Source organism: Eubalaena glacialis, chromosome 13 (genome assembly GCF_028564815.1).
Source record: "Eubalaena glacialis isolate mEubGla1 chromosome 13, mEubGla1.1.hap2.+ XY, whole genome shotgun sequence".
Lineage (NCBI taxonomy): Eukaryota > Metazoa > Chordata > Mammalia > Artiodactyla > Balaenidae > Eubalaena > Eubalaena glacialis.
This window is the reverse complement of record NC_083728.1, coordinates 46,859,473-46,884,400: the sequence shown is the minus strand read 5'-3', so window position 1 is coordinate 46,884,400 and position 24,928 is coordinate 46,859,473. Positions and strand designations below refer to the sequence as shown.

Here is a 24,928-nt window from a genome sequence, read left to right as displayed (position 1 = left end):
CTTGACCAGTTGTAACTCTATTTAGCACACTTACCACAAACTACTAAGTGGATTTGTACACAAAGACCTCCACTAGACCCTATAAAATAAAATTCCAAAACAGTCACAATTTCTACCTTCTAAAGCAGACAGTCCAAATTCAAACAAACTGTACATGTATTTACAGTTACAAGCATAGGAAAAAAATCTACTTTCTATTATACACTGGCTATGAGCACAGATATGAGTAGGAGTCACAAGAAGTTTCATGCAAGAGGAAGGTGCATTCTATAATAAGAGAAGGCTTTGGAGCTATGTAGACGCACTGATGTCCTCTCTCAATTAGTTCTCCTCACAACCTTAAGAAGGAAAAACAAACAGCCCCAATGGGGTAACTAACATATGAGGAGACAAGTTTAGGGAGGTCACAGGTTCTTTGACTAGGGTATATAACAGCAGAATTGGGATTTGATGACAGACACGTTTAATCCCAAAACCTGTGCATTCCCAGAGTTAACACAGAAGATACATATACTTATCAAAATAATAAAAATCACTCCCATTATTACACACCTGATGGGTATATAACAGTAAGCCTCAATTTATACAGAAATAAACAAAACAAAACAAAACAAAACCCTGAAAGTTTTTACCCCAACAGAATCACTAATACAGGAGAAGTATAAAATTTGGAAAATCTCTAACTCTGTTATTTTCATGTGGCAGACACAATCTCAAATCTAAGTTTAATGGGAGACTCACCTCTATGTTGGGATAGTCTGGATTCTTAAAAAACTGAATATATCCTAATCCAATCTCTAGGGAACAACTAGCAATCTGAAATCCATGGCTCGCCCTGGACCTAGACCAAACTAAACCGTAATATTTCCAAACCTCCAAAGGCTCATATATCTTCTGCCCTGGCATGCATATGGCCAGGCATATGGACTTTTATTGAACTTTATTATCTATATTTGTTACTTGTTTCATCAGTAATTCTCAACTTGGTTCTAAATCAAAGGCTTCAATAAAACGGTAAACTATATTCAAATCCTTGTTTTGAATACTTACATGAAAATGGAACAACTAAATATTTGAAAAAAGAAGACAAGACTTTATAAAGACTCTTTTATACAGAAAGACAAGGTGGGGATGGGGGTGGGGAGAAAGGAAAAGGTTGGCTTTGGCTACCACCAGTCTATAACCTATCTCAAAGTATCTGTCTGCACTGACCAAAATGTATTTAAGTAAAACCATATTTTCTAGTATAATTCATTTAATGGGTTAAAAAGAAAACTAACACAATCTGTGGTGAAGTTACAGACTTAACAAAATAACACAGAAAGAACTTCTCATCTTGCGTTTTCAACACTGGGTCATCTTGATATGTATCAAAAAAAAAAGGTGTTTGATTTTTGTTTCTACATTATTTTAAAAACAAGCTTAAATACAAGGACAATTTACATAGCACTTGGTACATGATGCAATGTACGATAAAACTTATTTATGTGTTGTTAAAATAGTGTTGGAAAACAGTTTAAAAGACCAAGAGTGAGATAAAGGCAGAGGAAAAACAAAACCATGCAGTGAATTATGAATCACTGTATGTTCTTTTCTTCATATTCTTTTTTCTCTATTTTAGAAGCTAACCTTACTTCACAAATGTTTGACTAAACCAATGTTCACACCTTCACACAAAATATCATTACACAAAAATTTTTAATATTTTTATACATTAGAGTGAACGCTATTTATTCTCAAAATTCTCTTACTTAGCCTAATTCTTCCATGGGAAACCAAATTCTTTATCTGTAGCCAAGTTCTTTTTTGAAGCAAACCAACTAACTCAGTAAAGGGCTTAAACAGAATATAATACTAATACAATTTCTTACAATCGTTTTATGTGTCAAGAATCAATAATGCCAAAGTAAGTACATTTACAATGGTAATACCTTAAGATTTTTCTACACTTTAAAATCTTATTGTATAATAGGCTTAAGTTTCTACATTTACACTCATTTAACTTAAGTTCTGTTGACATTTAAGTTCACAGAAATTGAAATAACATTTAGTTACTAAGTACTACAAATAATAATACACAATGCTGATGAATACACATAAATTCTCATCCTTGTGTCAACTAGTTAAATATCTATATAGTAGTTCTGTAAAATCTTAATTGTAATTTATCATTAGGCTACCTAACTTTTAAAACAATAAAACCAACCTTGTATTACAGAGATGCAAAGTATTTATTACCTACATTAAAAAGCAACTGGATTAATTTCTAAACCCATTATTCCCACGTGAATCTTTACAATACAGTGAAGAAAAGGTGGGAAGACAGAAAATAATGCATGAAATACCATCAGGCAAATAGTTTATCATTTATTCAATTCACACAACAAATACTTACTGAACATCTACTGTGCACCAAGCATAATGCTAGATGCCAGAGATATAAAGGAGAGTTAAGACAGACAACATGGTCCCTATGTTCACAGTAATTAATCTTATAAGGATCTTGATCAGATAATCCTATGATTGAGTACATTAAAAACAAACTGATATTAATGCTGTATGAAAAGGATCATAGCTGTATGAAAGTATTTAATACAGGAAACTGTTCCAAAGTAAGGGTTCAGCGAAGACTCCAGACAGAATAGAAGGGTTTCAAGCTGGGAACTGAAAGCTGAGAAAAATTAACAAGGACATGGAGATAAAAACAACCAGATAAAGACCCAGTAGTAGGAAGGAGCACAATACATTCCAGAAAGAGAAAGGACAGTGCGGCTAGATGCAGAGACCAAGAAAGGGAGTGATATAAGAAGCCAAAAAGGAGAGGGGCCAGATCATAGAAGAATTCAGGTCATTTAGGATTTTAGTCTTTATCCTAGTCTACTTTTCACTTTTGGAGTGAAAAATGTCTGTTTCTAATATAAGTTCTACTTGTGCAACATCTTTACAGGTAATGGAAACTTCACAAATAATTGTTTGAAGAATACGCTAGAGTGGTCTTAAGTTACTTGAGGCAAAAATAGCTTTCTGTTTTTTTAATCAAATTCATTTGAAGATCATACAAGTGGGGGAAAAAAATCACCACCCGCTGAAAATAAATGACTTGTATCTAAAAAGTTGAGATGTTTTGCTCTGAGCTTTCTTCTGCTGCTACAGATTATTTTACTTTTAAAGTATAGTGCTCAAACTGAAAATAATATAAAAAGGGATCAATATCAGAAGACTATAATAGGAAACATTCCTTTCGAATTTTTATAAGCCTACTGAATTCCATCCTGTTATAAATACCATTTTCCTAACTATTCAGTCATTTTAAATTGTGGCCTGTCTTCCAACCAACAACATCAAATATTTAATAAAATAATGCAGTTAATATAGTTTAAAAATCTGCGGCAAAGCCCATCTCATCATAGTTACTAGAATTTTTTAATTTGTTTTACCCCTCTCCATATAATATTCAGCAACATAATTATATTCTTATTTCCTCATTCCTGGTGATTAATAAACATACTGACATTCAAAAAATAGTTACTGCTAATTTACTAAGGATAAAAATACTGGACTATGCACTGGGATTGAAATATGATTAAGATACTCTTTCTTTGATGATTTCTGAATATCAATATTCAACCTAGGACATAGGTAAAATATAACAAAATTCAAAACCCACATTGAAATAAGATCTCAATGTGATGGAGAGACTCAGCAATTTGGACTTAACTTATATTTCTTTGGTCAGCGATCACCTCTTATGAAAATCATTTAAAAGTAGAAATTAGTTTAAGAGACCAGAAGAGGCTGAGCTTCTAAGTTAACCAAAAGAAACAAAGATTACACACATGCCCCTAGTCAACCCAAATATCTCAAAATATTTCTATACACCTCAAAAAATGGAAATTCAGACTTACAAATACTTCACAGTTCAGATTTTCCTAGTTAAGTGTTTTCAAATGACCTATAAATCAGATTTGAATATTACATATAAGATATGAAATATGAAGTTTCTTTCTAAGTGACCCTTTTAATATTTTGTCATACCTGAATAAAATAGTTTTATAGTTTCCACTTAACTCACCTTCATCATTTATTATATTTTTCATCCCTTACTGTTCCATATAAACATTAAAAGTATAGATTCACAGTCAATCTAAACTTACAGCTATAGCTATTTTCTCTGATACCAACCAGTAAGAGAAAATTAGTGTGAGCATGGCAAAGTCATGCTTCTCTGAGTGGTATTCTAATAGAACCTCAGTGTGGAAAGTAGCAAAAGAGAACAGAACACATAACAAGTAAACCTGAGAAATGAACTTCTGTCCCTACAAAGAAGCAATGCCATCCTTCAATCATATCCATCCATCCATTGATATATCTATATCTATCTTTGCCTTTCTACTATATCCTAGGACTACATTTTAGTAATTGTATGTATTTGTACAGGCACTATACTTTAAATGAGGTATTCCCATTTAACGCATGTGGGGGGAGGCGGAATGGGGAAAGAGGAAGAGAAAGATTCAAAATGCCAGTCAAAACTTAAAGAGAAAGAACTCTTTGGCTACTTTTGGAGGATTTCAGGAAACCAACTCAATCCGAAAGCTGGTAAATAAAAGGAAATCTAGCATTTATTCTGCCTTTTCTGTATAAACTGTACTGCATGAAAACAAAAAAAGTTGATAAGGAAAAGTTTTTACAGAAGTCCAACTAATAAACGAAGGAGGAATGATAAAATTAGGATAACACTATTTTGCAACCCGTAATAAAATAATGGATCAATCGTCAATGGCTGCTAAATTCATGAGGGAAAAAGTTGATAGGGAACTTTACAAAGATTGGATTAGACCGACAGTAACTGAACCTAGCGATCAGTCTTATCACCACAGAGAGCGATCACCAGACATCATGCAAAAAGAAGGTACAATAATCTATAAAGTATTCTTTCAAAAAGAATTAAACCCAAGTCTGATCAGGCCTCTGAATTTAACTACCAGCTCATAAGAAACATAGGGGGACGGAGGAACACGCTAAATGACACAACAAAGATGCAATGAGCAAAATCCAAAATGTGAAAAATTCTGTAAGACAAATAACTTACTTTATTCAACAGATAAATTACAAGAGGGAAATAGGACAGAAAGAGAAGAAACTATAGATTAAAAGAGACGTAAGAAATATATCAGTATGTGAACCTTGTTTACTAGATCTTGACTCAAGCAAACCAACTGTACAAAAAAGCAAAACTCTTTATTAGACAATGAGAAAAATGTGAATACTAATTGGACATTTAATTACATTAAAGAATTAATTTTCTGATGTGAGAGTGCTGTGGTTATATTAAAACAACAAAAAAGTGTCCCTACCTTTTTAGAGATGCATGCATAGGCACACATACATATATTTACAGATAAAGTTGATAAGATATACAGGAATTGCTTTGAAACAGTCTGGCAGAAAGGTGCAGGGAGCACTGATATACATGAAATAAAACTGACCATCATTAACTGTTGAAACTGGGTGGCAGGCACAGAAAGGTTCATTACAGTATTCTATTTTTATATATGTTTTTAAATGCTCATTTTAAAGTTTGAAAAAAAATAAAGAAAAAAGAATTGTCCATTGTAGACTGTAACCTCTGAGGCATACTTATGTAACATACTGATTGAGCCCACCTACACATGAGGCACTATTCCAGTTGCTAGAGACACAGATACAATAGAGAGACAAGCATTTTAAAATTCCCTACAACACAGCAACTGACAAATGAAATAGAATTATTACAGAATTGCTAACACAGAGGAAGAAGTAATTAGAAGCATATAATTCCAGAGATTTACTAATAGTAGTTGACAAATATAAACATGAACGATAAGCAAATGGGGTTTTTTTTGGTAATCACCTCCCATTCTTTCCTCTGCTCATCCCTAGTTCTCCAATATTAAGAAAGTAGTAAATCAAAATAAAAATATTATCTACTTGCTTCCTCTTTTCTGCACATTGATTTTTATATTATTTGGCAATTTTTGGTTTCCTTTTGTTAAGACAGCTTAAAATTAAAATTATGACAAATACATCTGGCTACTACTCCTCTCGTTATTATTTAACTTTGTTACAATAAAATAACAAGAAGCATTTAATTAAAGTAAAAGAAAACTGAGCAAAGTTAAGAAAAAAACTTATTAAACAGTAGCTTGAGAACGTTCCATGTAATCATGAATATCAAGGCCATGACACATGGCCTTCTATAAAAACATAGGTAATAATGATAAACTACTAAATTTAAAATTGGCATGTTGTGCTAGCCCAATAAATACTATTCCTTTCCTACAAATCAGAAACTATATGACACAGAATTATAAACAGACTTCTTTTAAAACTTAGTTTGAAATCTCATACTTAAAAGATTAAACTATTATAAATATCAATACCTATTTATATACATATACATTTATAAGCAGTGGCTTAAACACTTCGAAATAAAATATAAAAATATAACTGTACAATTGTCCTTCATCATTTTTTAAAGATTTATATTTTTAAAGGGTCTTTCAAACTAATAAAATACTAAAACTCTCTTGACTAATATTTTAGTGTAATTGAGCACTGGGTAGGTAATGCTGCAAGAAAGCACTATGAAAGATATATATAACACAAAGAAATTAACAGATATTACTTATAGAATGAGTCATTCTATTTCATGAAAAAAAGAAGAGACCAGTCACCAATTTCCAGGTTACAATAGAGAGAAGCAAGTAACATTAGATGGAAATAAGACATTGTTTAATAGAAACACAATTTTAAGTACACCACCTAGTTCTTCATGAAGAACTTTCAAGTTCAAAAAAATATGAAGGAAAGAAACGAAATACAGAGAGCAGTTGTAAACCACTGTAAAGCTCATTTTGGGAGAAAGGATTAAATACACAGACTCTTGTTAGGGAATAACAATGTGAGGTGTTACTCAATGTATCGTCTCTGATTAGGCAGAAATATTTTGGGCTGTGGTTATCTCTGAAAATATCCAACTCCGAATTCTCTAACAACCCAGTTCAACCCTACACTCCCACGTGCTGAATATTCAAATAGAAGCTACCAACATAAAGGCCAAGCCTCTACACAGAGGTGAGCAGAACACTGGGCAATGCAGCCTGGGTATCACTATTGCTTTTTCAATTATTCTGGCAGCAACAGAAATCTACCTCTATTTCAGGAGACAAAATTTGTTAAAGATGATCATCAGGTATTGCATCCTTAGAAAATTGACCACCTAAAATAGCAATGAAGAAAGAAAATCAGATGAATGAAGCACAAGTGAAAGAGAGATTCACTTGCCACAAAAAGTGGAGCTGAAGTATTCAATATCAGTTTCTCATAAACTAAAGAATAAATAACAGACCCAACCATGAAGAGGCATATGGCCCTAGTTCAGTCAAGGCCCAGAAATCTGTCCTTTTGATTTATATTCTTTTCATTACACAGGGCTACCTTCTCTCAATGATGTCTTAATTAGCCTATTATTAAAACAACTGCATTTACTGAAGACACTGGGCAAGCAGGTCAGATGTGTACATCCCAATCAGCTTGTTCAGTGACCCCAATAGAACCTGGGATAGAGCCACTACCCCATTTGCCCAAGGTCACACATTTTTCCAGGCAGAGTTAGCTCTAAAAGAACTCACAGGCTTTGCTTTCCCAGAAAAACAAAATTCTCTCTAAAGCCCAAACACTCAGATAAGCATGTTCTCTTCACAGACACCAAAGGCTAATTTGGCTGCTGTTTCCCACAGATTTTGTCCACAGGAATTCCATGCTAGTCTTCTTGTTCTGGGTCCATAGTATACTCTACAGTTCCACCAATCTAAGACCACAACCTGAGAAATCAGAATGTCCTCAGTCCCTTTCATAAAATTATCTTTCTTTCGAAACATTTATGTATCCTAAAAAGCATCCTGTTTCTTCTTAAATTTCACATTCAGACTATTAACACCAATGAGTGTTCATTCAAAGATAACATATTAAACTTCTATTAAATCTATTATGTTGTTTTTATAACTGTTTCCATAAACCTTTTCAATACTTAACAGTTCATTTATATGCTAACACATATATTTTCCGTCAAACTATCTAGAGTCTCATCAAACCGTAAAAACTTTGAGAGTAAATTTTACCATACAAATACTTTACCAATAGCACATCATACAAAATATATACTCTTCTTTAAATTATGTGAAATGTTATTTGGTTTTTCTCTATTCTTCCTAATATACTATCTTTCAACTGTATCCAATCCTGAAAATAACTTGAAGAAATGCAATATATATGAACCAAATCAAAACAAACTCAAAAGGCCATCTCACTAAAGCAACATATCCTTAATATCATTTGCTCCAACAACTACTGCAGAATAGTTTTTTAAAAGTATCTATAAAATAGTACCATAACATAAATGTGGTATACCTCCAAACATGAATTATGTTAAAACAATTTCTTAAGTTTAAATAACACAGAGTAGATTGCTAAAAGCAATTAAATGACAACCAATTATTTCATATAGCAAAAATGACATCTCTTTATTAAATGCCAGGTATTCAATTCTATCAACAATTGTCCTGCAGAAGTCATAAATAAATGAGAACAGTATCTACCTGAAAAATGTTCTGAGAAACTTACCATCATTTTGGCTCTTGCCCTTCATCTCCTCTTTCCATGATGGGATGGTGTTCAAGGGAACATAGTCCCTTAGGTATTCTTTGCGTCTCTCCTCTACGGTCATCTTCAGCAAACGTTCTTGCAAAATAAAAGCAGAATCTCCATTTGTATTTAACTTTTAAGTTCAGAAATTATTTTACAATTTAAATATTAACCACGTTAAACTAACCAAAGAATTGGTGTGGGCTTGAAGAATACCAAAATCAAATCTAATGACTCCGTATTTGAGTGTTAAAAGGTGTCAAATTGATACTATATTAGTAGGGGGAAAAATAAGATCTAACCCTGATGAGGAAGACATTCTTGTGATAGTCCAAGAAAGAAGTAAACTCTTTCAAACATCTACTGACAGTCTGCTATGTGCCAGGTGATATGTTTATACACTGCAGGTACAAAGGTGACCTTTAACTTTGAGGCGTTCACAAGACAAAAGAGGATATGGATAAGACAAAAAATAATAGCTACATAAATAAAATACAAAATCCTAAGACAAATAAGTACAAATGCTAACAGCACAAGAAAAGCAGCCACCAAGATATTTCCTTAATTCTACAATGCCATCAACAATAAAAGTGCCCTTTCAATTAATAATACCATTGTGGAGGTGATATAAACAATACTTTAAGTATAAATCTTGATTATAAGATTAAAACATCTTAAACACTTAGAAGTAACAATAGTTGATGTTGTTTATAAAGAACGCACTATGTGCCAGGTACTTCACATGTACAATTTTATTAAAATAATCTTCCCAACACTCAGCAAAACTGATAGTATTATTATCCTGATTTTGCAGATAGAGAAATGAAGCACATCAAAGTTCAGTAGTTTGTCCAAAGCAAGAGAGCTTTCCATTAAAATCCACTCAGATATCTCCATTAGTAAAAAACTATAGCCTATACCGTTAGCCACTATACTGTACTACCTTCTCAAGAAAAGCTCCCCAAAGGAGGTGACATGTACGCTCGTTCCTGAAGGACAGGTAGAATTCTGCCATGAAGAGGTAAGAAATAAGGATATTTCAGACTAGTACAGCAATGTAAACAAAGATAAGGAGATACGAATAGTTTAATGAAGCTGCAAGATATGTTACGAGGAGGGAAAGCGGCCACAGAATTGAAAAGTAACTAGAAACATAAATTAAAACAAAAATGTACAGGAATCTGTATACTATGCCGAGCCGTTTAATCTTATCCTATAAAGTACACCACTAATATTCAAAGTTAACTATTCATATCCTAGAAGGTACATAAAACGATCCACTAGGATACTGGGGAAAAAAACTAAAAAATTCTATTTATTTCTAACCTAAGGAAATAAATTAGGTTTATTTACAAATAAATTAAGATTTTCTAATATTCAATATATAAACTGACACTGGCAACCTCACTCATTCTGTATGTCAGCTGTCATGTATCATGTATTTACCAAAGGTCGCCACAATGTAGAGCAATTGACAGTCATACTCTCACTCTCCAATTCTCTTTCAGCATATTACAAAGTACTGTAGTTTAGATGAATGGATTTAAGGACAGTATCTAGTTTTAGGTAATCTAACCCTCAAAAAATAAGCACTTTAAAAGATTCTTTCACAGAAATAAACTGCAGAAAGTATTAATGTAAGCTCAAGTGAAATAATCACTTTAAAAGATTCTTTCACAGAAATAAACTGCAGAAAGTATTAAGGTAAGCACAAGTGAAAAAATGTTGGGCAACCAACATTTCTCCCTGCTCCTAGAACTGGCTTTTCTTCAGCCACAATAGGAGATCAAAAAAAAAGATTTTCATCGGATGTGATATATTCAAATCACAATACTACAATACTCAACACTATATTGAATTTAAGATGCCTAGGCCATTCAAGTTGAAAACAAGAATCTGGAACTCAGGAAAGATCTAGCCTAGAGATTTGGAAATTATAACCTAAAATTCTAGGCCTACAGGAAATTCATTGGAGAGGGTAAGACAGGGGACCAAACCTCAAACAAACAACATTTAGGGAGTGAACACAAAGAGGAAAAAAAATGAAATAAAACTTAGATGTCACTGAGGGTACAAGGTGAATCAGGGCCCCACTGATGTGGAAACCAGCAGAGAAAAGATTTTTAACGAGGAGAAAAGGGGAAATCTTGTCAATTGCTACAGGAAGATCAGAAAGAATTAAAATTAATAAGCCATTGGTTTTTACCAACTGGGTCAAGAACAACACTGAAAAGAGAACAAAATGGTTAACAGAGCTGTGTGGATTCTAACACCAAATCATGTAAATCTATGTGATCTTGTATTACTTAATCTCTCTATGGCTCAGTTTCTTTTTCAGGTAGTTGGTAGGTATTATTCCCAACTTACAGATGAGGCAACTAAGACAGAGAGGTTGAATAACTTACCTAAGGTTCCACAGCTAGTAAGCAGTACAACTAGGATTCAAACCCAGGCAGACGGTGTTCTAAGCTCTTGACCTTAAAATACACTACCTCACAGGGTTGTTGTGAGAATTAAATGAGATAATCCAAGTAAGTTACTTAAAATAGTGCTGGGCACACAAACAGGACTCAAATAGTAACTATTTTTATATTAGTACCATCATCATTGTTATTACTGAATGATTTTAGGAACATTAGTTTCCTTGGAGCATAACTTGAGATCCAGGAGATTTTGAGGGACTGAGGAAAAGAAGGAAAGTGAGAACAGCAACTCCAAGGTGAAGCCCTGTGGAAGGAAGGCTACCTTCCTTGATCGTTGTTATAGGATGAGGAGAGGAACCCAAAGACACTGAGAAACTAAACATACCCAAAAGAGAATAAATGATAGTACAAGATATCAAATAATACAGATGAGATAAAGGGCACAAGCAGAGGGGTTAATCCTTAGAAACAAAGATGAAAAGTGCTTCCTCTAAAAAAGGAAGAAAGCTGAAAGAACAACAGACATGTAAAGAAACAAAAGAGACTACAGAGAAAAATGTTAGGGCTGTTCATGTTATATGACATGTATTTTCTCCATGAATTAAAAGGCAATGTCATCTGTTTAGTATAGGAACTTAAGGTCTTGATGAAATAGGAAACTTGAAGGGAATGGCAAATTTGAAATAATCACACAGAGGAGGAAAAGTGATGACTAGTGTTTACCAAAGCACTACTAAAAAAGCTCAGATCACTAATATGGAAATACAGCAATATCAACGATCAGGATGAAAGATATTACGGAGCAACTTGTACTTTCAGTAAGTGTCAGAAGTACATATGGGAATGCAACCTGGCCTCTGTCATTCCATTTACTTAAAAGTTTAAGTGTGGACACTTAGGAAAAAAACAAGATGAATAATAAGACAATAAGGTAAAACACTGAGATAATTTAACTTTCAGTACTTGAAATGATAATACACATTGAGTGGTTTTGAATTAGGGCACAAAATATTAAATCAACACCATTTATTTAACCTATGTGGACTTGAGAATTCCTTAGTTATTTAAACGATGAAACATACTGGGGGGCACAGTCATATATATAGTTTCTTCAGCTTTACACAAAACTTTTCCTTAAAGAATGTTTCACCTTTGCAGATGTACTTATTAGATGGTATACTGAGTTAAAATATGTTTACAGAATGCCTTGACATTTCAATGAGGTGGGTAAGCCTTCCTTTAGATTTAAATAACAGTTACAAAAATACGATACCACCCTCTCCAGTACAATTCAGAAAAAGGTCACGCTTTCCATCAGCTTCTTAATACTAACTACTGTCCTGGAAATCCTCACCTCCTTCTTGATGGTATAACATATGTATATATATATGTTTATTGAAGTATAGTTGATTTACAATATTATACTTTACTAAATATTCCAAAAATAGATATCCTGATAAGACGCTGACACTTACACTAAAAAGTCTTCAAGTCACAATAACTTTCTCTTTTAATGCAAAAATAGGTTAGTTTTGGACAAGAGAAAAATTTACTTTGTTAACTGCCTTCTTTAATTGTGCATTTGCTTCTCTGTTTAGATAATATTAATTTGGTAATATTTTCCCCTATTATTAGAAGTAAAAGAAGAAAAAAAAAATCAAGACATTAAAGTTTTAAAAATGCTTGCTTATGAAAGTCCAACAGTGTAGATGTTAAATGAAGGAACCATTACAAAATTGTTACTTTAGGAACATTATTATGACAGAAAAATATAATAGTTCTTAAGTAAGCTATAATTTCATCAATTATTCATGTATTGAAAACAATCTCCATGTTTTCCACTATTTTTCCTTCATTATTATCAATAATACAAACCTAACATTTCAAGGCCATCAATAAAAATGGGCATAAAAGATTTTTCAGTGCTTACAAGGTGAATCCTTGTTGAAACTCAAATAACTTCTATTGCGAAAACAAAGCAAAACTATTTTACGCTACTTCATATATCAGCCTATTATTCTCAACAGCACTTGTTTTGCGACACCAAAATTTAGTTCTATATATGTCCATAATCATTAAAACATAATTAAATGGCATACAGTCTGTCAACACTTAAAGACCATTTTAATTGGGTCATTCAGTTATGCTATGTTAAATCTTCCCAGTAGTTAATGTGAAAAAAAGTCCGTCCTCATCCCCTTCTTCATGCATTGTTTTAAGTAGGCCCCTACATAAAGGATTTTTTTTCCCATATTCATTCCCTTTCTTTCATCCACTGTTTGGCCTTATTTATAAAGACCAGCAGTTGCAGTAAGAATCCACAGATTTTAAAGAACTATTATCAAGGAAATTAACTTTCACTCTAGTCGCCCCTTTATCCTTGTTCTATAAAAAAGATGAGATACTTAGGAGAGATTTGCACTTCCCTCACTCGACCTCACTCCTGATACACAGCAGTAGCAGTGCGAATACTTTTTACTACATTTCTGTACAATCAGCTGCTAAAGAATTTTTTTTAAAAAAGAAAAAAAAAAGGAAAGAAAAAGGAAGGAAGGAGAAAGAAGAAAGAAAGAAAGAAAAGAAAAGAAAAAAGAAAAAACTACAGAGACTCAAGTTTTACCTTAGAATATTACCTAACTATGATGTCAGAGAAAAACAGGGAGGGAGATGGAGAAACGACGGTTGGGTCGCACACCTCTGTGTCTCATCGACATCAGCGTCACCGTCAACCTGGCTGATCTGGATAAGCTTTGATCGGCACGAAACTCAGGGATGGGCTCGTTCACAGAGAGCGACATCAGTCTCACACTCTTACTCGGAGCAACTTCAGACTATGAATGGGGATGGAATCTAGAGAAAGTCACTGCAGAGAAAAGCCCATTCTCTGACTGCACTTAGCCTCGCGGACAAGACCGGCTCGTTTTAGGTTCCCCTAGAGAGCCAGGTTCCAAAAGTCACACTGCGGCGCAGAAGCAGGGGCCCTGGCTGAACACCCGAAGGTGGGGACGCCCAGCCAGCGGATGGGCAGGAGACAGGGGACAGAGGCGAGGGGTGAACGTCTGAGGCTCGGCGGGCGGGGAGAAGCAGCAGCAGCTGCAGCCGGGGTGCCAGCTGGCGGGCACGTATCCGCGGGACACCCGGGCCGGGAGTCCGAAAGTCCCAGCTGGGGTCCGGGGACAGAGTACGGGGCCCTGAACAAGTTGTACGGAGCCCGCGGGCCACCGCGCGGCGGTCCGCGCCGCTAGCGGGACGAAGGTGACCGGGCGCGGCGGGCGGTAGAGACGGGCGTGCGCCCACACGTGCGCTAGCGGCAGGTACCCGGGGGCGGCGCGTGCACGCCGGCGTGCGCGCGCGTACGCGCGTGTGTACACACGGACCCGCCAGGGAGGCGGCGCCAGGGAGGCGGCACCGGCCAGCCGGGCGCGAGGCGGGAGCGGGGCGGAGGGCGCCGCGGCACACACAGCCCTGACTCCCGTCCCCACCCCACCCCACCCCCGCCCCCCGGGACTCGACGGGTCGGTTACCTTTCTCCTCTCTCCACACCTTTTTCTTCTTGTTGCTGGGGTACATGTTGCTGTGGGGGTGGCTGGCTTTAAGCTGCAAGTTCCCCAGGCTCACGGGCAAACAGGGTGTATGCGGAGCAGGAGGGGTGGGAGGGGGCGCTCGGGAAGGAAAAAGTGGAAGAGGCTCCGGGTCCCGCGCCGCTCGTCGCTCTCCAGTCGCCGCCCTCCTCCCTCAGCACGCACTCGGTTCCGGCTCCCACCCGCCTCAGCCCCGCGACCGCCACCACAGCAGCACCTCAGAGCCTGTCAACTAGGTCACGCCTCGCGCTAACCTAACACCCGCGCAGGCCCCGCCTCCCAGCCGCTAGCCAGCGCCGCCTCCCATTGGCTGCACCGCCCGCCGCTCTCCGCGTTCCAGCTACCGCGCGCCCCGACTTCGGCCCCAGGGCGCACGCGCAGGCGCAGGCTCGGGCCCGACGCCGAGGACGTTGGGGAGCTGGAGAGGGCGGAGCCAGGGCTCGAGGGGGCTGGAGGTGGCTCACGATTGGGGCGGGGCGTGGGGCGGGGCGTGGGGAGGCCCCGCGGGAGCACCGTGAGGCGCTGGGAGAACCCGAGGGCGTGGCCTACAGGAAGGGCCAGGTGCGCCAGGTGATTGCGCGCTGACTGGGAAAAGCTGCTTCAGGGCCTGGAAGAAGTGGAAGTGGGAGGAGATGTGAGTCAACACGAATTGTATACTTTCACTGTCACCGCCCCGTCTGGACGGATTTTACCGGATAATCTGAAGCTTTCCTCTTGGTGGGCAAATATAACCGAAAGAAGTGAAAGGATTAGGAAATGGTTCCAGACCATATACAATCAGCTCCTTGACCTTGTAGTAAAAATTACGTATTTCACTCGACTCGGGTGAAGTCTGGAAAGAACAAAAGTAAACTGAACTACTCAAGGGTTTAAGAACCAGGAAGTAGTGGGCAACCAGAACCTTATACTGGAAACAGAAAGAAGTCACATCAAAGTAAGTTCAAGTGGGTGTTAACCAGAGCCCGTCATCTTATCGGTTTTATTCCCCCACCAGTTGCTTCAGTCAAGGCGCTAGTCTAAAGGGCTCGCTTGAATCTGGGCAATGCTAGTCTGCAGGTGATCTGAAAACCCGGTTCCGTTCGAGTCCACCACAGGAGTAGGGTGACCTAGAATTTAGAGGAAGTTTGGTAACCCCATGCCCAAATTTATGGTGTTTCTAAATATCAGACAAGGCTGATTTGGTGGATGTGGTGAATCCACATTTATTTGACAATTGGGGTGCTGTGTTATATGTGTTGTACTTAAGCCAGGTGTGTAAGAGCAAATAATTATTTGGAACACGTTTTTAATAATAAGAGGAAAAAAAGGAAGAAAGGGGGGGCTTAAGAATTGTAAAGAATGAAATGTTTTGAGTAACAGGACACTCTCATGAGGATGATTAATAACATAGTAAGATAATTTTGTTAATTTTGACATTGTTTCTGCTTCTGTTTTTCTTTTAATGCTGTGAAGTACATAAAAATTTGTTTGAGAGAAATAGGGAAAGCTTCAAGAAGGAAGTGACATTTGAGCTAATAATGAAAATATGCACTCATTTGTTGGCAGTGGAAATAAAAGCGGGACTCTAAGGCACATTACCAAGGTAGAATCAATAAAAATTGGTAATGAAATAGATTTTGGGAAGAGAATAAGAAAGAGAAAGAATCTAGGGTTTCACGGTATAGTTGAGGAAAATAGCAATATTAATAATATTTGTCAATACAGGAGCAGTTTCAGATTTCACGGGAAAGATATTGAGTCCTTAGTTAGAAATGCAAAATGTAAGGTGTGCAGGAAAGTGCATTATACTGGGCACCTTCTCTTCTGTTACAACAGAGAAGCTGTTTCCACCCCAACCCAGAGCCAGTCCTTCCACCTGTGCTTTCTTTCTTTTTTTTTTAATAAGTTTATTTATTTATTTATTTGTTTATTTATTTATTATTTTTGGCTGCATTGGGTCTTTGTTGCTGTGCGCGGGCTTTCTCTAGTTGCGGCGAGCGGGGGCTACTCTTTGTTGCGGTGCGCAAGCTTCTCGTTGCGGTTGCTTCTCTTGTTGCGGAGCACAGGCGCTAGGCGTGCGGGCTTCAGTAGTTGTGCCACATGGGTTCAGTAGTTGTGGCTCGCGGGCTCTAGAGCGCAGGCTCAGTAGTTGTGTTGCACAGGCTTGCAGCATGTGGGATCTTCCCGGACCAGGGCTCAAACCCGTGTCCTCTGCATTAGCAGGCAGATTCTTAACCACTGCGCCACCAGGGAAGTCCCCCACCTGTGCTTTCTTAGAAGCACTGCACTACTGATTATCCTTTATCTCATGTTGACTCAAAGAACTGGGACCATCCATCAACTTTTAAACTTTCTCAGATTTCTCCCATGTTAAAATAAATAAAATAAAAATAAATACAAATGCCTCCTGTGATCCCACACTCCTACTGCTAAGGGGAGTTACTTTCCAAAGTAACTTCCTCCTTTCCAAAATGTTGTGTCAATTTTCTTGTATCCCACTTTCTGCTCTTCAGTCCACTCTAATCTGGGTTCTATCCTATAAATAAACTGAAACGGCTGTTACTAAGATAATCAATGGCCTTCATGTGATATTTAATGGACATTTTTCAGTCTTCCTCTTACAAGATCTCTCAGCAGCATTTAATAGTATTAACCTCTTATTCCTCCTGACAGCATTCTTTTCCTTTAATTTCATCAGCCTTTTGAGTTTCCTCCTGTCTGGTCATTCCTTTAGAGCCTCCTTTGTTGGCCCATCTTCCTTTTCAGCCATTACATTTTGGAGTTCATTCTTTGAATAATTTCATCCATATTCATGGCTTCAGTTATAACTATAATTCTCAACCAGGGGCAATTCTGCCTCCCTTGGGGACATTGGCAATGTCTGGAGACATTTTTGGTTGTCACACCTGAGAGAAAAATGCTACTGGCATTGAGTGAATGTAAACCAAGGATTCTGCTAAGCATCCTACGATGCACAGGACAGTCCCCTGCAATAAAGAATGTCAATACCGCTGAGGTTGGAAAATCCTGAGTTACATCAATGACTCCCAAATTTATTAACTACAGGAAAGTTTTCTTACCCCTCTGCCCTGAATCTAGAGTTATCTTGTCAAATGTGATCAGATCATTTTACTGTTGTAAATCATTCAGTGACTTTGTGGTGGACTTTACCATGGATTGAACTGAGTTCCCCCAAAATTCATATAGCCCACAATGTGCTTATATCTGGATATAGGGTCTTTAGGAGGTAATTATGGTTAACTGAGGTCATAAGGGTGGGGCCCTAATCCAGTAGGACTGTGGCCTTATAAAAAGGAGAAGAGTTCACACTCTCTCTCTCTCTCCCCTTCCCTCTGACTCCCCCATTCTAACTCCACTGTCCCCCATCATGTAAAGACCCAGTGAGAAGGCAGCCATCTGCAAACCAGGAAGAGAGCCTTCACAAGAAGCAGACCATGCTGTACCCTGATCATGGACTTCCAGCATCCAGAACTGTGAGAAAACTAACTTCTGTTGTTTAAGCCGCCCAGCGTATGGTATTTTGTTATGGCAGCCCAAGGTGACTAACACAGTCTTATAAAAACTGAATCATTTAGGAGTGACCATCACCTACCAATTCTGCTTTACCTTATACCATGCTCCACCCCCACCACCCATCTCTGATTCCAACCATAGCAGCCCTTAGAGCTTTTCAGTTCCTTGAACATATCTTATTCTCACCACATGGCCTTTTCACATGTTTATCACTATACCTAGGACATGTTTTGCTTAGTTAACCCATTCTCATTCTTCAGAGTTTAGCTGGCAAAATTCACTCCCTGGCAAAGCCCTTCCTGATTCTGACCCCACCTGACCTCTACGTACAGCTTCCTCTTCTGTGTCCTCAGTACTCATTCATTTTCCTATAAAGCACTTTTTATAGTTTTTAATTATACATTTATTTTTGTGATTATTTTATTAATATTTGCCTTTCACTCTAGACTTACAAACTCTCTGAGGACGGGAAACATATCTTGTTGCTCACTATCCACAGAAAATGCACAATGCTTGGCACATAATAAAAATTTATTGAATAAATGAAAGTTAAGTGAGCATCCGTAGAGAAATGCTGGCAAAACTAAGGGAGAGCACATGACACCAAAATGGGAGACCCTAATTTAATGCGAAGACCAAGAGAGGAACTAACAAATAAAATTAATGAACACCTCAAAGAGTATTACCATTCATCTTTAGCATATAGCAGATTTTCAACACGTAAATGAATGAGGCAGAGAGTGGTAGAAGAAGAATGAGAAGTTGTGTTCAAAAGTGTAAAAAAGTAACTGCAATTCAATTTTCAGAGAAACCAATAATATGTTTTCAAGAAGATGTTTATGGTCAGAAATGTCAGATGTCTCACAGAGATCAAGTAGGATAAGAACTGAGAAAAGATAATTGGTTTTATAGTCTATGTAAATTAGTGAAAATAAAAACAAGTAGCTGAAGAATAAGTGAGAGGCAACAAGCCAGAAGCAGTGATTAAGGAGTATTCTTTCAAGATGTTTAGAGGCTAAGGGATAAGTAGAAAAGATAGCAGTAGCAAGGATACGAGAGTCAAGGGAAAATTTTTCTAGGAGAGGTGGAATGAAGAGTTTTTAAATTAAGAAGAAGATTGGTACAAAAATATTGAAACAAAAAGAGAAAGAGAAAGAGAAAAAGAGATAGAAAGAGAGAAGAGAAAAGAACAAATGTTAGATAGAGTGAAGTACCAGAGAAAGTAAATGTGGATAGAATCAAAAGTGAGAGAAGTTTGGATTTAGAATATAGGAAGTGCATTTCATCTTTTGGGATGAATTAGGAAAAAAAGAACAGATGGAGATTCAAAAATGTTTTTTTAATAAAAAGGAAGGAAGTCGAGGCAATATAGGTCAAATGGCCTCAGTTTCTGTGAAAATAGGAAGCAAAATCATCTGCTGGAAGATGCTGATAATTCTGGATCCAAATGGGGACTGGAAAAAAAGATTGTTTGGAGAATGTTTAATGGATGATATTAAAAGTTTAAGTAAATTTTATTTAGATACTTTTTTAAAGTACAGAAGTTGGGACATTTCTATTTTGAAGTCTCTTGGTGAGAGGAAAAGATATTAGGGACACTGGTAGACTGAATAACGGTCCCAAAGATCTCCAGGACCTAATCTCTAGAACCTATGAATGTTACTTTATTTGGCAAGAGGAACTTTGCCAATATGACTGAGGATCTTGAGATCAGGAGATTATCTTGTATTTTGGTGGTGCCTAAATGTAATCGCAAGTGTCCTAAGAGGGAGACAGAAGGAGATTAAACCACAGAAGGGGAGAAGGCAAATGATGATTGTGCACAGATTAGAGTGATGTAGCCACAAATTGAGAAATGTGGGCAGCCACTAAAAGCTGGATGATTCTAGGCAAGGAATGGATTCTCCCCTGGAGCCCCCAGAACCAATTAGATCTGCTCTTAATTTTAGTCCTGTAAGAATCCTTTTGGACTTCTGACCTCCAGAACTGTAAGACAATACATTTCTGGGGCTTTTTTCTGTCATTTTTAACCCACTAAATTTGTAGTAATTTGTCACAACAGCAATGAGAATACAGGGAATAAACCTAAAAATTCAAGGCAATAAATACATCTGTTTCTGAAGTAATTACCTGAACACACTGTAAAAGTTGGATATATTTTAGGTATGATTTCTCTACTAGCTCCATTCTTTGGGTATTGTTAATATTGCAATACTTTACCTAATATTCATTTTGATTTCTGGTCCTAGCCTTAAGGGTATTCATTCATAAAATGCCCATATATTTTAGGAGAGTAAAGAAGGCATTTTTAAACACCTTTTAATGAAAGTTTAATGAAACACCCTTTTTTTTTAACATCTTTATTGGAGTATAATTGCTTTACAATGTTGTGTTAGTTTCCCTTGTATAACAAAAAGTGAATCAGCTATATGTATGCATATATCCCCATATCCCCTCCCTCTTGCGTCTCCCTCCCACCCTCCCTATCCCACCCCTCTAGGTGGTCACAAAGCACGGAGCTGATCTCCCTGTGCTATGCGGCTGCTTCTCACTAGCTATCTATTTTACACTTGGTAGTGTATATATGTCAATGCTACGCTCTCACTTTGTCCCAGCTTACCCTTCGCCCTCCCCGTGTCCTCAAGTCCATTCTCTACGCCTGCGTCTTTATTCCTGTCCTGCCCCTAGGTTTATCAGAACCATTTTTTTTTTAAGATTCCATATATATGTGTTAGCATATGGTATTTGTTTTTCTCTTTCTAAAATGTAATTGATGACTGGGATTTGTTTGTCTTAGTCCTAGTAAAATGTCAGCAGTTCCTTACCTGAACAGAGTATAAACATTTTCACCAAGATGGGGACCAAAGCAGACTTGGTCCATATGTTTCCTGTCCACCATAGCCTTGAGATCTTAGATTAAAGGATGATGTCAGGTTAGTTAATTGTGTTTTCACGTAATTGCAGCTTGCATCTCTGGAGGTACCATAAAAATAAGAATTTCCAGCAACTCTGAACAGAGTTCAGGGAGCAACTCCTACCTATTTCAAGCCTACCACTTATCTCTCACCAGAGAAGTAACAAACTAGGTATGGTTCCTTCCCCACAGCCTGCTCTGTCCATCAGCTGCCTTCATTCCCCATTGAAAGGAACTTCCTGGCAGCTCATTGGCCCAAGAGTAAAGAAATTGTTGCTTAGCAACCAAGTCCTGACCCCTACAGACCTAAAAAGAGGAAGCTTGTGGGCCAGCCACCTAGTTCTGCCTGTGTTACAGTAAGAAGGAGCTGCTTAGGAGAAAATGAAGCCCTTGTCCCTGCTAATAGAGATATTGATAATTCTTGGGGTCACAATTAAACGTAAGTTTTTCTGTCCTTATGGTTCTCTATGGGGGATTTTAGCACTAAGGGTGGAAGCTGATTAGAAAATCATATGTAACTTCACAATATTCCTAATTAACACTACTTTTGGATAACTACTTTAAAATATTCAATTAGGATAAATAATAATGATACTCTCATTTAGGACAATACATGGGAAAGATGTGTGTGTGTGTGTGTGTGAGTGAGAGAGAGAGAGAGAAAGAGAGAGAGAAGGAGTGGGGTGGGGGAGATTGAGCAAATCTATGAGAAAAGCCTTACAGTAATTTTTATAGAGTAAGGATATTTGAGACAGGTTAAGTTTTGTTAAATCTAGAATATCATGAAGATCTAGTTCTAGAACTTTAAATGAAAAGTATAGAACTCAAAGAGTGGTAAAGTGCTTTAATTTATATTCTTATAGTCTCTTATAATCTTTCCACAATAGCAATTCTACTTTCAAAGTTTCCATGATTCCTAACTAATTACTATCTTAAAATGGAAATTATTTTCCAGTCTTGTTTCTCTGGCTGTTTAATGAGTTAATTTTTACCCAGTCCTCAGATAATTTGCTCATCATGAATTCAATTTAAGGAATATTTATTTGCATTTAACCCAGGAATGCAAGGTTGGTATAACGTCTGAAGGTTAGTTAATGTAACACACCACATCAATAGAACAAATGACAAAGACCACATGGTCATCTCAATTGATGCAGGAAGAGCACTTGACAAGTCAACTTCCCTTTTGTATAAAAACACTCAACAAACTAGGAATAGAAAGGAACTTGTCAACCTAATAAAGGGCATCCTCAAAAAACTGGCACCTAATATATTTAATGGTGAAAGACTGAATGCTTTCCCTCTATGGTCCGCCTAAGATCAGGAACAAGACAAGGATGTCTACTCTTGCCATTCCTATTCAGCATTGTACTGGAGGTTCTAGCCAAGGCAATTAGATAAGAAAAAGAAATAAAGATTGGGAAGGGAGAAGTAAACCTATCTGTATTTACCAAAGACATGATCTTATACACAGAAAATCCTAAGGTATCCACTAAAAAACTATTAGAACTGATAAATGAGTTCAGCAGCGTGGCAGGATAAAAGACTAATAGACAAAAATTGATTCTATTTCTATACCATCACAGTAAACAAACCAAAAATGAAATTAACAATTTCATTTACAATAGCATCGAAATAGATAAAGTGCTTAGAAATAAATTTAACAAAAAAGTGCAGAGCTCATATTCTGAAACTGCAAAAATTGTTGAAAGAAATTAAAGAAAACTTCAATAAATGAAAATACTTCCCATGTTCATGGATTGGAAAATTTAATATTGTTAAGATGGTAATACTCTCCAATTTGATCTACAGATTCAATATAATCCCTATCAAAATCCCAGCTTACTTATTTGCAGAAATTAATAAAACAATCTGAAAATTAATATGGAAATGAGTGTTCTTCTTGAAAAAAAGAATAAAGTTAGAGGACTCACACTTCTCAATTTCAAAACTTACTACAGAACTACAGTAATCAAGATGGTGTGGTACTGGCATGAGGATAGACATATAGATCAATAAAATATCATTGAAAGTTCAGAAATAAATCCTCACATTTATTGTCAATAGATTTTTGTCAAGGATGCCAAAACATTGAGTTAATGGGGAAGAGGAATAATAATTCTTCAACATATGGTGAGGGCATCTGGAAAGCCACCTGTCTCATACTAGTTGGACACCTACCTCATGCTGTATATAGAAACTAATTCAGGGCTTCCCTGGTGGCGCAGTGGTTGAGAGTCTGCCTGTCAATGCAGGGGACACGGGTTCGGGCCCTGGTCTGGGAGGATCCCACATGCCGCGGAGCGCTGGGCCCGTGAGCCACAATCGCTGAGCCTGCGCGTCTGGAGCCTGTGCTCCGCAACAAGAGAGGCCGCGACAGAGGCCCGCGCACCGCGATGAAGAGTGGCCCCCGCTTGCCACGACTGGAGAAAGCCCTCGCACAGAAACGGAGACCCAACACGGCCTTAAATTAATTAATTAATTAATTAATTTTTAAAAAAAAAGAAACTAATTCAAAATGTGTCTAAGACCTAAATATAATAGCTAAATCTTTAAAACTCTTAGAAGAAAACATAGACATAAATCTTTGTGACCCTAGATTAGGCAATGATTTCTTAGATATGCCACCAAAAGCACAAGCAAAAAAAAACCAAACTGGATATCATCAAAATTAAGCAATTTTATGCTTCAAAGGACATCATCAAGAAACTGAAAAGACAACCCACAGAATGGGAGAAAATGTTTGCAAATCATACATTCAATAAAGGTTTAGTATTCAGGATATATTAATAACTCTTAGAACTCATCAAAAAAATGACAAAAAACCCAATTTTTAAATGGGCAAAGGAATTGCATAGATGCTCTTCCATAGAAGATATACAAATGACCATCAAATGCATGAAAAGACATTCAACATCATTGGTCATTAAGAAAATGCAAGTCAAAACCACAATGATATATTACATCATATCTATTAGGATGCCTATAATAAAAAACAAAAAAGGAAAATAACAAGATTTGACAATGATGCAGAGAAATAGGAACGTTCACACATTGCTAGTGGGAATGTAAAATGGTACTGCCACTGTGGAAAACATTTTGGCAGTTCCTTAAAAAGTTAAATTTAGAATTACCATTTGACCCATCAATTCCACTACTAGGAACACACCCAAGAGAAATGAAAGCATATGTCCACACTGAAAATTTGTATACAAATGTTTATAAAAACATTATTTATTATATTTAAAAGGTGGAAACAACCTAAATAATGGATGAGTCGATAAACAAATTGTGGTATATACATACTATGGAATTCAACCATGAAAAGGAATGAAGTACTGGAACATACTACAAGTCGGATAAACCTCAAAAACGTTATGATATGTGAAAGAAGCCAGATACAAAAGGCCACATATTATATGATTTTTATTATATGAAATATATGTGAAATATCCAGAATAGGCAAATCCATAGAGACAGAAAACAGATTAGTGGTTGCCAGTGGATGGGGGAAGAGATAATGGGGAGTTATTTAATGAATATAGAGTGAATTTCTGGGTTAAAGAAAAAGGGTTTTTTTGTTTGTTTTTTATTTATTTTTTTGGCTGCGTTGGGTCTTCATTGCTGCGTGCGGGCTTTCTCTAGTTGTGGTGAGCGAAGGCTACTCTTCGTTGCCGTGCACGGGCTTCTCATTGCAATGGCTTCTCTTGTTGCAGAGCACCGGCTCTAGGTTCGCATGGGCTTCAGTAGTTGTGGTGCTTGGGCTCAGTAGTCGTGGCTTGCAGTAGTTGCTCCACGGCATGTGGGATCTT

At 37.1% G+C, this 24,928-nt stretch overlaps 2 protein-coding genes across 9 annotated transcripts in view; one reads left to right on the top strand and one right to left on the bottom strand.

Moving 5' to 3' along the window:
• The window catches only part of MACROD2 (mono-ADP ribosylhydrolase 2), a 2,017,409-nt gene extending 2,002,479 nt beyond the window's left edge, over window positions 1-14,930 (bottom strand). For all 8 annotated transcript variants that reach the window (XM_061208464.1, XM_061208463.1, XM_061208466.1 and 5 more), the window contains exons 1-2: window positions 14,633-14,930; window positions 8,665-8,781 (exon numbers count right to left, since the gene is read on the bottom strand). In XM_061208464.1, the coding sequence (XP_061064447.1) occupies window positions 8,665-8,781; window positions 14,633-14,678 (163 nt within the window). In that variant the 5' untranslated portion in view covers window positions 14,679-14,930. The remainder of the gene's footprint in view (window positions 1-8,664; window positions 8,782-14,632) is intronic.
• SEL1L2 (SEL1L2 adaptor subunit of SYVN1 ubiquitin ligase) overlaps window positions 14,742-24,928 on the top strand; it is a 123,549-nt gene continuing 113,362 nt past the window's right edge. The window contains exons 1-2 of the mRNA XM_061209838.1: window positions 14,742-14,925; window positions 15,570-15,623. Of these exons, the coding sequence (XP_061065821.1) occupies window positions 14,742-14,925; window positions 15,570-15,623 (238 nt within the window). The remainder of the gene's footprint in view (window positions 14,926-15,569; window positions 15,624-24,928) is intronic.